The 12,845-nt window shown below is 40.1% G+C and overlaps 2 protein-coding genes across 2 annotated transcripts in view; both read left to right on the top strand.

The window, feature by feature from the left end:
• Nucleotides 1-5,421, top strand: part of HYAL4 (hyaluronidase 4) — a gene marked incomplete at both ends in the record, with an annotated part of 53,240 nt that extends 47,819 nt beyond the window's left edge. The window contains 2 exon segments of the mRNA XM_082498454.1: nucleotides 4,469-4,545; nucleotides 5,364-5,421. Coding sequence (XP_082354580.1) covers nucleotides 4,469-4,545; nucleotides 5,364-5,421 — 135 coding nt within the window.
• A 164-nt stretch (nucleotides 5,422-5,585) lies between these two features.
• Nucleotides 5,586-11,403, top strand: SPAM1 (sperm adhesion molecule 1; the record flags this gene model as incomplete). The annotated part of the gene is made up of 3 exons (XM_082492676.1): nucleotides 5,586-6,554; nucleotides 8,823-8,912; nucleotides 10,744-11,403. 3 exons carry the CDS (start codon nucleotides 5,586-5,588, stop codon nucleotides 11,401-11,403), a joined length of 1,719 nt encoding a protein of 572 aa, XP_082348802.1.
• Between the last annotated feature and the right edge of the window lie 1,442 nt (nucleotides 11,404-12,845).

The following is a 12,845-nucleotide window of genomic DNA, read 5'->3' as shown; positions in this document are numbered from 1 at the left end:
CCTCAACTTTTATATTAAGCATGAGGCAGATGGGATGGAATACCCTGTTGGTCAGTTTTGGGTCACCTGTCCTGTCTGCTCCTCCCCGCAGGTGGGACCCCCTCTATGCTTTTCTGCTTCTGACCCTCCAACGGGGCAAATAACAAAGTTAGCTGACCTTGGTTGTTATACCAAAAAATATAAGTAAGAGCCTCTCTGCATGCTATCACTTGATATTAACTATAAACATCAGGTCTTACCACTCTGGAAGCGGACTACTGTCTGAAAAATATGCTGTTAATTTCAGAGAGTTCAGTTAGTTAGAAGAGGCTTAGCTGAAAAGTAGAATTACTGAACAGAAAATTGGTTCTGTTTTACCTCAAACCAGGACAGAGGAATACAGAGACACTGAGCATGTAAGGATGGGGTTAAGCAAGCCGAAGCCCACCTGGAGTTCAGTCTGGTAAGAGATGTGAAGGACAACATGAAGAGCTTCTACAGGTCTACTAGTAGCAGAAGACCAGGGAAAATGTGTGCCCAGTGCTGAATGGGGCAGGAGATCTAGTGGCAAAGGACATGAAAGAGGCAGAGGCACTCAATGGCTTTTCCACCTAAGTCTTTACTGGAAAGACTGGTCTTTTGGGATCCCAGGCTCCTTAGACCCATGGGAAAGACAGGATGAAGAAAGACTTACCTTCAGTGGAGGAGGATCAGATTAGGGAACATTTAAACAAACTGGACATACACAAGTCTATTGGGCATGATCGTATGTGCCCATGAGGGGCTGTATTTGCAGAATAAGCTGGCTGATGTCATTGTAGGGCTACTCTTGATAATCTTTGAAAGGTCATGGTGATTGGGGAAGGGTTTTGAGGACTGCAAGAAAGCTCTGTTCTTAAAAAAGGCAAAAAAAAAAAAAAAAAAAGAGGATCCTAGGAACTATAGGTTAGTCAGCTTAGCCTCACCTCAATCCCTGGGAGGTTGACAGAGCAGATAATTCTGGAAAACATTTCCAAACATTAAGGACAAGAACGTGACTGGAAGTAGTCAGCGTGGATTAAAAAAGAGGAAATCATGCCTGCCCAACCTGACAGCCTTCCACAAAGAGATGACTGGCTTGCTGGACAAGGGGAGAGCATGGGATATTGTTGATCTTGATTTTAGCAAGGCTTTCAACACTGTCTCCTGTAACATTCTCGATGATTAAGTACAGGCTAGATAAATAGACAGTGAAACTGAAAACTGGCTGAACTGGCAGGCTCAAAGGGTTTTGATCAGTGCCAGGAAGTCCAGCTGAAGGCCCATCAAAGTCCAGCTGGAAGCCTGTTTCTGGTGATGTATGCTGAGGGTTCATACTGGGTCCAGTACTATTTAACATCTTGATTAATTATCTGAACAATGGGACAGAGTGCTCCTGTGACAAGTTTGCAAACAATGCAAACTTGGGAGGAGTAGCTGATACACCAGAGCATCATGCTGCCACTTAGAGGGACCTCCACAGGCCGGAGAAACAGGGTGACAGGAACCTCATGAAGTTCAACAAAACCAAATGCAAAGTCCTGCACCTGGAGAGCAATAACCCCATGCACCAGTACAGGCCCGTGGGCTGACTGGCTGGAAAGCAGTTGCAGAAAAGGCTCTAGGAGGTCATGGTGGACACCAAGTTGACTAGAGTGAGCAATGCGTTATCGCAGCAATGAAGACCAACAGGCTCCTGGGTGGCATTAACAAGAGCATCTGTCACCAACAGGCCAAGGAATGTGTTTATTTCCCTCTCTTTAGCACTGGCAAAGCCACACTGACGTGCTGTGTTCGCTCCTGGGCTCCTCAGTACAAGAAAGAAATGGGCATACTGCAGCAAGTCCAGCAAATTGCTACAAAGATGAGTAAGGGATTATAGCATTTGTCATATGAGAAGAGGCTGAGAGAGCTGAGATTGTTTAACTCAGAGAAGAGATGGCTTTTTCCTGCTGTCATCTCTGGGCAGTTGGGGGAAGTGCATGAAGCCCTATTTTCTACAAGCAGATACCATGCAAATGATGTATTGCTCTTGGAGCAACTTAAATGAACAGACCATACCTTCTTTCCTGATGATCAGATCTATGATCTAAGTCTGGCTTATGAAACTGCTTCTTGGCAGAGTTTCTTTAGTTATCACATCAGCAGCTGTGGAATGGTGAAAGATCTGTATGGATGTTCAGACTTCAGTCAAACTGCTGCTTCTTTAACAAGAACTTGTTTGCCTCTTGTGATAGATAAGGCTTTTGTAAAATAAAGGTGAAATGGACCATCAAAGGCTAGGTGAGGGAATCCAAAACAGAACTGTGAGAACTCCTGTCTACTGCTGCTTGTTCAAGAGAACCAAAGAACTTGATCATGAAAGAGGACTCAACTTTTTTTTTTTTTTTAAATTAATATGAAGGCAATAAGCAGTCATCATACCTACCTCTTGATCCTGGGGTCTCAGGTATCTGCGGTTTCACTTTTCCTTTACAGCCCTTGTTGGCCTTTCTGACTGGTGGTTTAGCCTACAAACCATTGGTTTCCATTTCTTCCAAAACATTGAAAATCTGTCCATTGAAGAAAGAGTGAAAATCTTTACTGTAAAGTTGGGGGGAGGGAAAAGCTAATCAAAACAAAAAAGTGCAGAACTACATTTGACCGGAGCTCAGATACTTGTGAAAGGCCATGGAGAACTCTTTGCAGATATATGCATAATACTGTGGACACTCAAGTGTGGCACAAGAGCAACTTGTATTAAGAAGTTGAGAGAATGAGGATAACAGGGCCAAAATCCTAGCTGAAAGCTTGTGCTGGTCTGTGGAAAAGAGATGCTGATGGCATTCCTGGTAGAGAATGTAGAATGTACTTTAAGTTCCTTGACTTATGGTCAGAAACTGGGCTCTAGGGGCTCAGGGGTAGTGTGACCGAGGAGACAGGTGCTGTCATGGTTGGTGGGAGGAAGCTGTTGCAGTTCTAGCTCTACTGTACATTGCACCTCACCACCTATGCTACATTTTACTTCCCTTCCTTACCTGTTTTTCATACACCTGCAGGTGAGTTCTGAAGGGATGTGTGACACTGCTCAGTTGTACTTTCTGCTCCTTCTACTTGTGCTTCCTACTCCAGGATTATAAACTGCTTTGGAAAAAAAAAAAAAAAAAAAGACCTAAAAAAAATCCTCCTCTGCTGCTAAACCCTCTTCCAAGAATCCTTGCTATTGGTGCTTGTTTACCAGTCTTTCATCTATGCATGCTTCTGTCTTTGAGTAGCCAGCTTCATTCACATGTGCTGGCACCTCTAAGCCAAGAAAATTGAATTGGCTGTTGTTCCCTCCTCAGCTAGGTTAGGGACCCGGCACAAGGAATGGCTAGCAGCTCTGTGCTTCTCCCTCTGACACGATGACCAAGAGCTGGCAGCATGCCCAGGAAGAAAAAGAATAAAAGGGAAAATATCTCTACTGCCTGTTGGCATCCGAAGTGATGGTTGAGGAAGAAGCAAAGTGGGGTCTGCTAAATAGACTTGCTAATCTGGGAAGCTAAGTGCCTGGGTTCTGGCGCTTTTTGTAGACTCCTGTAATGCAAAACCCCTTCTCTGTGAAATTTGACTCCTAGAGATCTCCAGTACAACTTTTCCCTCTGTCCTTGATTTCCTCCTAGTCCTCAGAAAAGGCAAGCTAAGTCTTGAATGAAGAATCCCAGAATCATCTCTAGACAGTGTTATGCCCATTACAAGAGGCAGGATGTAGTCCATTTGTTGATAGCTTCTTTGATTGTTTTGGTCCCTCGAAGGTCTAGATTTCATCATTCTGGCAGAAGCTACTCTGCTATACTATCAGTCACGCTGCTCTGCCTTCTTTTTTTTTTTCCCACCCCCCGCCCCAGTTCCTTTCACACATGCTTTTCTCCCACAATCCAAACAAATCTGAAGTCTTCAGTGGATTCAGATGTGATCAAACTCAGTGAACACACAGGGAGTCTCATTGTACTACTACTACAACAATCTCTGCTGTGAACCTGGCTTGAGGCTGGATTTAGGAAGGTCCAAGTCTCCATCCACATCTCATTATGCTGTCAAACCTTTTTGGGTATGCAACAATTTGACAGATGGAGGCGTTCTGCCATTTTACTGAAACAAATTAAAGCAAAATCATGCAGCCAGAGGGATATGAAAAAAATGCAAATGGATAATAACTGCAACCTGTTGTCTGTATGCACTGTTGGGAGAAGAGAGATCTACGATTATGTGCCCATACTGCTTATAAATTTTACACAAAGTAGCTGCAGAAAAGATAAACAGAGAGAAAGACAATTCAAGATGTAGGGACCAGAGGTTTGTGGTTTCCACTCCTGGCTGAATTAAGTAAATGCAAATCAAAATCTTGTTTGCTTTTTTTAATACGTCCTCAGAGATTTTACATTCCAGCCTCCCTATGGCCCACTTCATGGTGACTCCTATATTTCTGTGCACACTCTTAAATACTTCTTAGATACCCTATGGCCTTATCGTGAGGTCTCTATGGAAAGTGACAGATCCATTTCAAAATCAGGAGGAAAGTGGATTCAGGTGAGTTACTGCACAGAGAAATGTTTTAGCTACTGGGCTACTATGTAAAAGTTGCTGACCGCACCATGACTACCACCACTACCATTATGTTCTTGAAGAAAAGTGTGACTGTTCACTGTTAGGTGTATGGACAACCTCAGCTTTCCTTATGAATTACACTCCTGGGTAGACTTGGACTTGGGGTCACTTAATCTGTAGATCTCAAATGGCCTCAACCAACATACATATGGCCATATACCAAGATGATACACAGACTTCAAGCCTGTTTAAAAGAGCTCTGGACAGAAGATAGAATGCCTATAATATTTCAGATACCTCACTGAGTTAAATGAGTGTACGTGGATTGTTTTCTTGCATCAACTGGAACAGTCCAGGTTCCAGTTTTGTGTTATCTTGTATCTTCCTTTAAGTGCTCTGTAAAATTACTGAGTTAAGACCTAGAACTTTATTTTGAGATAGGTGAGAAATACCACATATAGATTACTGTTGATTAAGAGAAGACGTGGTGAGACTGCTTACACTTACAGACATCAGTCACTGGCACAATCAGGGCTACTACCAAGCGTACTCATTTTGATCCATGGATCCACTGGATGCCATTCCACTGTCAGTTTTATATCTACTTTTTATATATATACAATTTGACATAGAGAGAGTTTATTTCCTCTATGATTGTACATTGTGCTTTTCCTTCAAAGGGGAATTTTATTCCAAGATTACAATATATTCAAAATCACAAATGTTATTTCTTTCATGGTTAGAAATGAAATGTTTATCACCTGTCACTTTATCTACATTTGTTTCTTTTTCTGCATTAGGTCTCAGAAGCTGTTGAAAGGTATCCTGCAATCTGAAATGACAGAAAGCCTCGTATAAAGGACACCCCTATTTTACAGCTAAGGAATACTGCTTAATAGGTATTAATCTGAAGAAATATATTGCATGGTAAAGCTTTTGACAGACTACCAACCTTCTGAACACCCAGAGAGCATTTAATTTTTGTCTGATCAGAAGCACCTAATGCCACTGCACGTGCTACAATGGAAACTCTAAGACAAATACGAAGTTTTGGTATCTGTGTTACCTGTACATATCCTATAGCATCCGGTATGGTGTTTGCCACTCTTCTAGTTTCTTGCTGTTCGTCTCTGAACATAAGAGCTCGCCCACTTGTTTCTAATTCACCTTTCCTTTCTATCTGGAATGCTCCTACAGAGCTTTGTCCAGAAAGGACTGGAGTGCAGCTGGACATGGAATTTTTTTCTCTCATTGGAAGCACACTGAAGACATCTATTGGGCAAAACATCACTCTCTTCTATCCAGACAGGCTTGGCTACTATCCTTATAAAAATGAAGTCACAGGAGAGGCGTTCAATGGAGGACTCCCCCAACTCTCGCTGCTGGAGAATCATTTAAAAAAAGCCAAAGAGGACATCCAGTTCTATATTCCTTCAGATGACCAGTTTGGATTGGCTGTCATTGACTGGGAAAACTGGAGACCTGTGTGGATAAGGAACTGGGGATCAAAAGACATTTACAGACAGGAATCCATTGAACTGGTTCAGCAGAGAGACCTCAGTCTATCAGAATCCGAAGCCAGGAATATAGCTAAAATGGAATTTGAAGCTGCAGCAAAATCAATTATGTTGGAATCTTTAAAGCTGGGCATAGAATTGAAGCCAAATCGTCTGTGGGGATATTACCTTTATCCAGACTGTTATAACTATGATTACAAACAAAACCCACATAATTATACGGGAACCTGTTTAGACATTGAAATAGAAAGAAATAATGAGCTTAATTGGTTGTGGGAGAAAAGCACAGCACTTTACCCATCTGTCTATCTAGAGACAGCCTTAAGATCTTCCAGAAATGCCCAACTCTTTGTTCGCAACAGAGTTCGAGAAGCCATTAGAATTTCATATGTCTCTAATTCTACTCATCCTCTACCAGTTTTTGTATATACACGTCCAGTATTCACAGATGTCTATGAGGAATATCTCTCCGAGGTGAGTGGAGCTAGACCTTAAATATTTCAAATTTAAGTGGAAAGAAATTACCAGGTGACACTTATTTAGCAAATATGTTAACTCGTATCAGAAAAAAAAGTGTCTAGATTTTGTATAAAAATTAAATTAATCCATCAAAGAAATATGATCAAATGGAACACTAAGAGATCTATTTTCAAACCTTCCTCATGTTATTTGTCAAATAGTGTTTTATTCTCTGAATTGTTCTCACATGTAGCAAAATATTATAAAGCTAGAAAGCACATTTAGCACATTAAGTCAGAGGTAAGAGATTTGAATAACTTCTTCCAAAGTGAATTAGTAAAACTGGGTTAGCCTAATGTCAGCTTTTTAGGTTATAAGAAAAAACAATAAAAAGGAGTCTTTCTTTTCCTTAAAAAAGGGTTTAAAAGCTAGTGAGAAAATTCTGTCCTTAGTTGTACTCGAATAGCTTTCTAAATGGTATTTCAGCATCTCATGGGTTAGTCAAGGTTAGGCTCTGATTAAGGCCTAATCATCTTACTGCAGTTCTGGCTACACTCTTCTCTTCAAATTTTTACATACACCCACCCTATCAGAGATACCACCAATCTGGGGAATCTTTTCCTGGTCATCCAGGCCATGAGGAAGGGGAAGTTGGAGGTTGTGGGCCTGGTGACTGCATTGTGACTGGTATCCTCTCAGTCAAGCATACTTTTTAAAGCAGTTAAGTGTTTTGCTCTTTCATTGTGTAAAAAAAGCTGTATTCTCAATGACTCTTCAATGAGCTTTCTCCTGGAGCTTGCTGTACACTTTTATCATAGCAAACCCAATCTATGATATACAGTGTGCCTTTCGGGGTTGAGGGATCAAATCATCATCACACTGGACAGATTTCCATCCTATAGAATAGCTTTCAGCTGTAAGACCGTTGAAGTTGGCCATCCAGAAATCTGGTCTTGAACACTGTGTTCAGTTTTGGGCCCCTCACTATAAGACATTGAGATGCTGGAACATGGTCAGAGAAGGGCAACAAGGATGGTGAAGGATGTAGAGCACAAATCTTATGAGGAGTGGCTGAGGGAACTGGGGTTGTTTAGCCTGGAGAAAAGGAGGCTCAGGGGAGATGTTATCGCTCTCTACAACTAACTGAAAGGAGGTTGTAGCAAGGTGAGGGTCGACCTCTTCTCGCTAGGACAAGAGGAAATGGCCTCAAGTTATGCCACGGTAGGTTTAGATTGGATAGTTAGGAAAAAGTTCTTCACAAAAAGGGTTGTCAAGCATTGGAACAGGCTGCCCAGGAAAGTGGTGGAATCGGCATCCCTGGATGTATTTAAAAGATGGGTAGATGTGGTGCTTAGGTTACATGGTTTAGTGATGGTTTTGGCAGTGTTAGTTTGATGGTTGGAGTCAATGATCTTAAAGGTCCCTTCCAACCTAGACAATTCTATGATTCTATGACCTTGGATAAAGCATCAGCAGGCACTGCCCCCCAGCTCTATATATACCTTCAGGGAGCAAGGGGTGCTGCCAGGGTCCCTACTGTGCTCCTAGTTAATCATTTAAATCCTGTAATCCTTACATTCTTCCTTTTCACATGTTGCGCCCTGCAGTAAGTTGTTTGTTCCTTGTTCTTTTTCTACCTATAGTCATCTCCCATCCCAGATGGGCTTTAAGATTTTGTCAGGGTTGGGCTAATAGCTGACCCTAAAAGGAGAACTGGACAGAAACAAATTTCCCAAATCAATCTCTGTAAAAGGCCAGACCCATTCTCTGAAGAAAAGAGAATCCTATTGGTGAAAGCTCTTTCTCTTTCTACTTTTCTGCTTTAGCACCTTCTGGTAACTGCAATTAAGTTTAAAATAAAATAAAATAAAATAATTAAAAAAAAAAGCAAAAAGCTGTGCTTTCCAGCCTCTGCTTCAGGCAGCGTTACTGAAACCAGTTACTACAAACTCTGAGCAGCCAGGAGGCAGTGCCACAAAATAAAGTGGTTGGAGGAGTGTATATCATATGCCTAACCACTGGCTTAGTTTTACAGCCTTGTTTTTCTAACCAGATGACATATATAAATTGGATATAGTTGGCAGCATTTTCTGGCATCACCTGTGCAACCCAGGCCCAGAATAAAATAGTGTAATTGAGAGCAGAATGTTTGCATCATATGTAATTGCTTGCTCTCTTCTAAGTAATTATTTTGGATATGTAATTTACTATATGCATTATACCTTTTGCCCTTATGTTATAGCTTACTTACATTAGTATGATTCTTTGCACATTTCCTTTCAGGATGACCTGGTAAACACCATTGGAGAATCTGCTGCACTGGGTGCTTCTGGAATTGTGATCTGGGGTGATATGAATTTAACACAAAATAAGGTATGCCAGATTAATTATTATATGACATTTTTAAAGAGCAATAAAGTGAAAAGGATATAAAGCATTATGATTACTTACATCATATCTTCTACTTTTAAAATGATGACTCCATATTGCCAGCAGTCTTCTCTAGTTAAAAAAACAAGCACATCTGAGGCTTAGGAATATTGTCATCGACTACACAGAGTAAGAGTTCAATCTTTTAAAACATCAGTGTAACTGTACAAGCTACCATGATAACTGTAGGCAAGTTAGCACTTGTTTAGTTAATTTAAGGAAAGAATTCCTATATCTTCATTACATTCCAGTCATGAAGTTCATAAAAAATTACTTGTGCTTGCCCAGAACAATTTTTAAAAGACCCTTCAGCTTTTTAAAGTGGTGCACTTAGCAATAATCTTTGAAGCACTAAGAGGAGTCAGTCTGTGACATTTCAGCTCTAGCCTGTTCTGTGTTGTAAGTACTACTTCGATTAATTTCTTTGGAAGACAGATCTGAGTCAGAAGAGGAAAAAAGTCCTATTTGGTTTTGGAAGGTCAAATACATAGTTTGAGCAACATTGTTATAAGAATGTCCAAATAAATCTTTTGAACTGGCTCAGTCTTACTCAGCAAGCTAGATATAATAAATGACTGTATGGGAAGACTCTTCTGAAGTCTTCTAAGAGCAAAGAACTGAAACTCTTCAGCACTCCTGCACCTCCTGTTACCGAAAGCATGCCCAAATAAACCCTCACAGCTCTGGAAGGGTCAAATTCCCAAAAGCATCCCCCTTTCATGCTTTTTTGTATGTGCCTACCTTTGAGAAAGTGTATCAGTTGCACCTGAAGCTTTTTGCCTGTTACCTCAACACCAGAACACAGAGGAGCAACAACCTTTATTGCTTGAATTCTGAGATTTGTATAAGCAAATAGAATTTTCCACAGCCCAGGCAGACTATGTATTTGTGAGCTAATCACACCTTTTTTTCTTACAGCTGTCACAGCCAGTAGACTTTCAGCAATGTAACATTACTGTGAGCTTCACTCCTGCAAGAATTGCATCAACCAAAATTTTCAGGCAGGGTTTTTATATATACCTAAAAGAACAACAAAAAAGCTACATATACTTCAGATTCGCTGAAGTGATCTCCATGGGTGTAAATATTAGCTGTATCTATGTGTAGTATTAGGCAAATGCCCTAAGGAGAGATAGTGTCAGAAACAAAGAAAGAGTTCACAAAGCCTCTGGTTATTAAACTGTGCCAAGTATATACAGAATATATGCCAACTTCATGATCAATTAAAATGATCAATTCTCTTTGCATACTTTCCATTTGACCATGCTCCCAAAATGCTTTTCATTCAAAAATGCCATGAAAGTTCCCTACTGCTACAGCCTAGCTATTTAGGTCAAGGGAAAATTCAAGTCTTACAGAGATGATTTGATAGAAAAATTACTTGTTCAGACTGAAGAAGTGAGATTTTTTCAAGATCCCTTCAAACCATTCAAGACACATAAAAAGGAACTTTGATCCTTCATGTAACTTCTGTAAATGCATCTGATTCAAAATGCTACATGAAACATACAGATAAAATGAAAGCTTAAAGTTGTCTGCTTTATGATATAACTGCTTTTTATAACATCTCCAGCAACCACCCAACATAAATTTGCTGTGATCCTTTAGCTATATAGCAACCTCTCAGATAAACTTACTTCCAACAACCAGTTATAACTACTATCAAAACCTAAGGAGAAACATTCATAGATAGCCACTACGGTCCTGATATTAGAATGACAGCATTTTAACGGTTTCCATACTAAACACTGCAGATATGATGCTCTTTTCACAGAACACCTGTAGGACTCTGGACAAGTACCTTAGGAGGACTTTGACCCCATACCTCATCAATGTCACGATGGCAGCCAGAATCTGTAGCCAAGTGTTATGCCAAGACTCTGGTGCTTGTGCACGGAAAAAATGGAATTCCAGTGACTATCTTCACTTGAACCCTGAGAGTATTGTCATTCAAATGACAAAGGATGGAAAATACACTCTGCGAGGGCAACCAGCATTTCAGGATCTGCAAACATTCATAGAAAAATTTGATTGCCACTGTTATGCAGGGCAGAGTTGTGAACCTAGAGTTGATATAAATGACATCCATTACCTCCATGCTTGCATTACAGAAGATATCTGCATTCACGTATCCTCAAATTCACTTTCTAACATAGAACCCTCTGAAGGAAAGATCCTGTCTAACAGAACTGTATTTTCACCTACCACTCAGAGTAAGGTGACATTATCTACACATCCCGAAATAGAAGATTTTCAATCTACCTTTGGAAATAATATACTCAACATAACATCTGCAGAATATAACACTGTCACAGCTGCCACTGGATATGATCTGGAATCAAATGACACTCGTACTTTCAGTAGTTCTTCATCCTATAAAATAAGGATGTTTAATCTCTTTTGTTTAATTCTAATTTTGAGAGCCTTAATATAAATGACCCACAAAAGTGAGGATATTCTTTTCTAAAGGTTTTATTTACACAGAAAAATAATTCCTGAAAGGCATAAACCAGCTGCAACTCTGTGGTCTTATCTGTATCAGGTAACCTTTTCTATTCCATAGGTGACACTTCAGCTTGAATGTATTTCTTCAGTTTAGTTCTATAAACTACTATCTGTGCCAAAGATATACTGGTATGTATACACTGATTTTACCATATGGAAGGATAATCCGGAATAAGGACTATTTTTTTACAGTTTACATTTTTAACAGTTATATTTAAAAAAAAAAAATATGTTGATAATGTTTTGTATACTTCAATTAAGCCAGTTAAATACATCTCAACCTGGATTTCATTGAGTCTCAGCAGTCAACAGGTTTGATGCTCTATGCAGGAATTAATTTCATTCCATATGAAAATTAGCCCTTAAAAATATTTGGCTTAACTTTAGATCTGTGGGACTTGGCAGTATAAAATTTATCTGGTTAATCTAACTTTTCTCCACTTTTCACAATACCCACAGGGACACTGTGTTTTTTCTAACTGTAATGTAAATGTTGACTTCAAATATTACAGCTTTGTTATTTCAAATTTGAGCTGTAGTGGTCTTTCTTTCTTCTTTCTTTCTTTCTTTCTTTCTTTCTTTCTTTCTTTCTTTCTTTCTTTCTTTCTTTCTTTCTTTTCTTTCTTTCTTTCTTTCTTTCTTTTTCTTTCTTTTCCTTTCTTTTCCTCTTCTTTTCCCAACCTCTCCCCCACCCCCCCCGCCGTTCAGATATCCCCTCCTTGTCTCAGCTGTTTTGTCTGGCCAATACTCACAACTCATCTGATCTGCTGCTGCACTCCCTACTGGCACTGGTCCTAGTTTTTCTGTCCAGCCAGCCTCAGCAACTGGATAGGACTGTCCATGCCATCTGGACAAAAGCCTGTGAGTGTGGAACTTTCTTCATTCTTGACTGTTTCCTGAGCAGTCTCTTTGGTGGAAACCAGTTTGTTCCTTAAGAAGATGCAGAAGTGGAGGCTGCAAGATTCTATGATGCCGGGAACCTTGGGCTCCCTTTCTTCACTTCCAGTGCCTGCGATCCCCAATCTCAGGACCACCTTTTTGATCCAGTCTGCTGATGGAACTAAGACTATTTGCTTAATATTACTTCATTGCCAAAAGCAATGTTAAAGTAGCAGAGATACCTCAGAAGAAAACCATTCCTGGTTTCATATCAAGACTCCACTTATGATTTAATTGTCAGATTAAGCATTTAGAAGCAATTAACTGTCATTCATTTGATAAAATATCCTTTCCAGATTATTATGTCAGATGCTTAATAGACAGCTGGACTTCTGGTGAGTGAAGAGTGGCTGCTGGCATGGATAGATTAAAAAAGACTCCCTAAAGCTAGGCATGATCTGCATAAATCACCACCTCCTACAGATACAACCT

Source organism: Vanellus vanellus (genome assembly GCF_965231255.1).
Source record: "Vanellus vanellus genome assembly, chromosome: 1".
In the NCBI taxonomy this organism is placed as follows: Eukaryota; Metazoa; Chordata; class Aves; order Charadriiformes; family Charadriidae; genus Vanellus; species Vanellus vanellus.
Note: the sequence above shows the minus strand (reverse complement) of the source record. Positions and strands in the feature narration are given on the sequence as shown.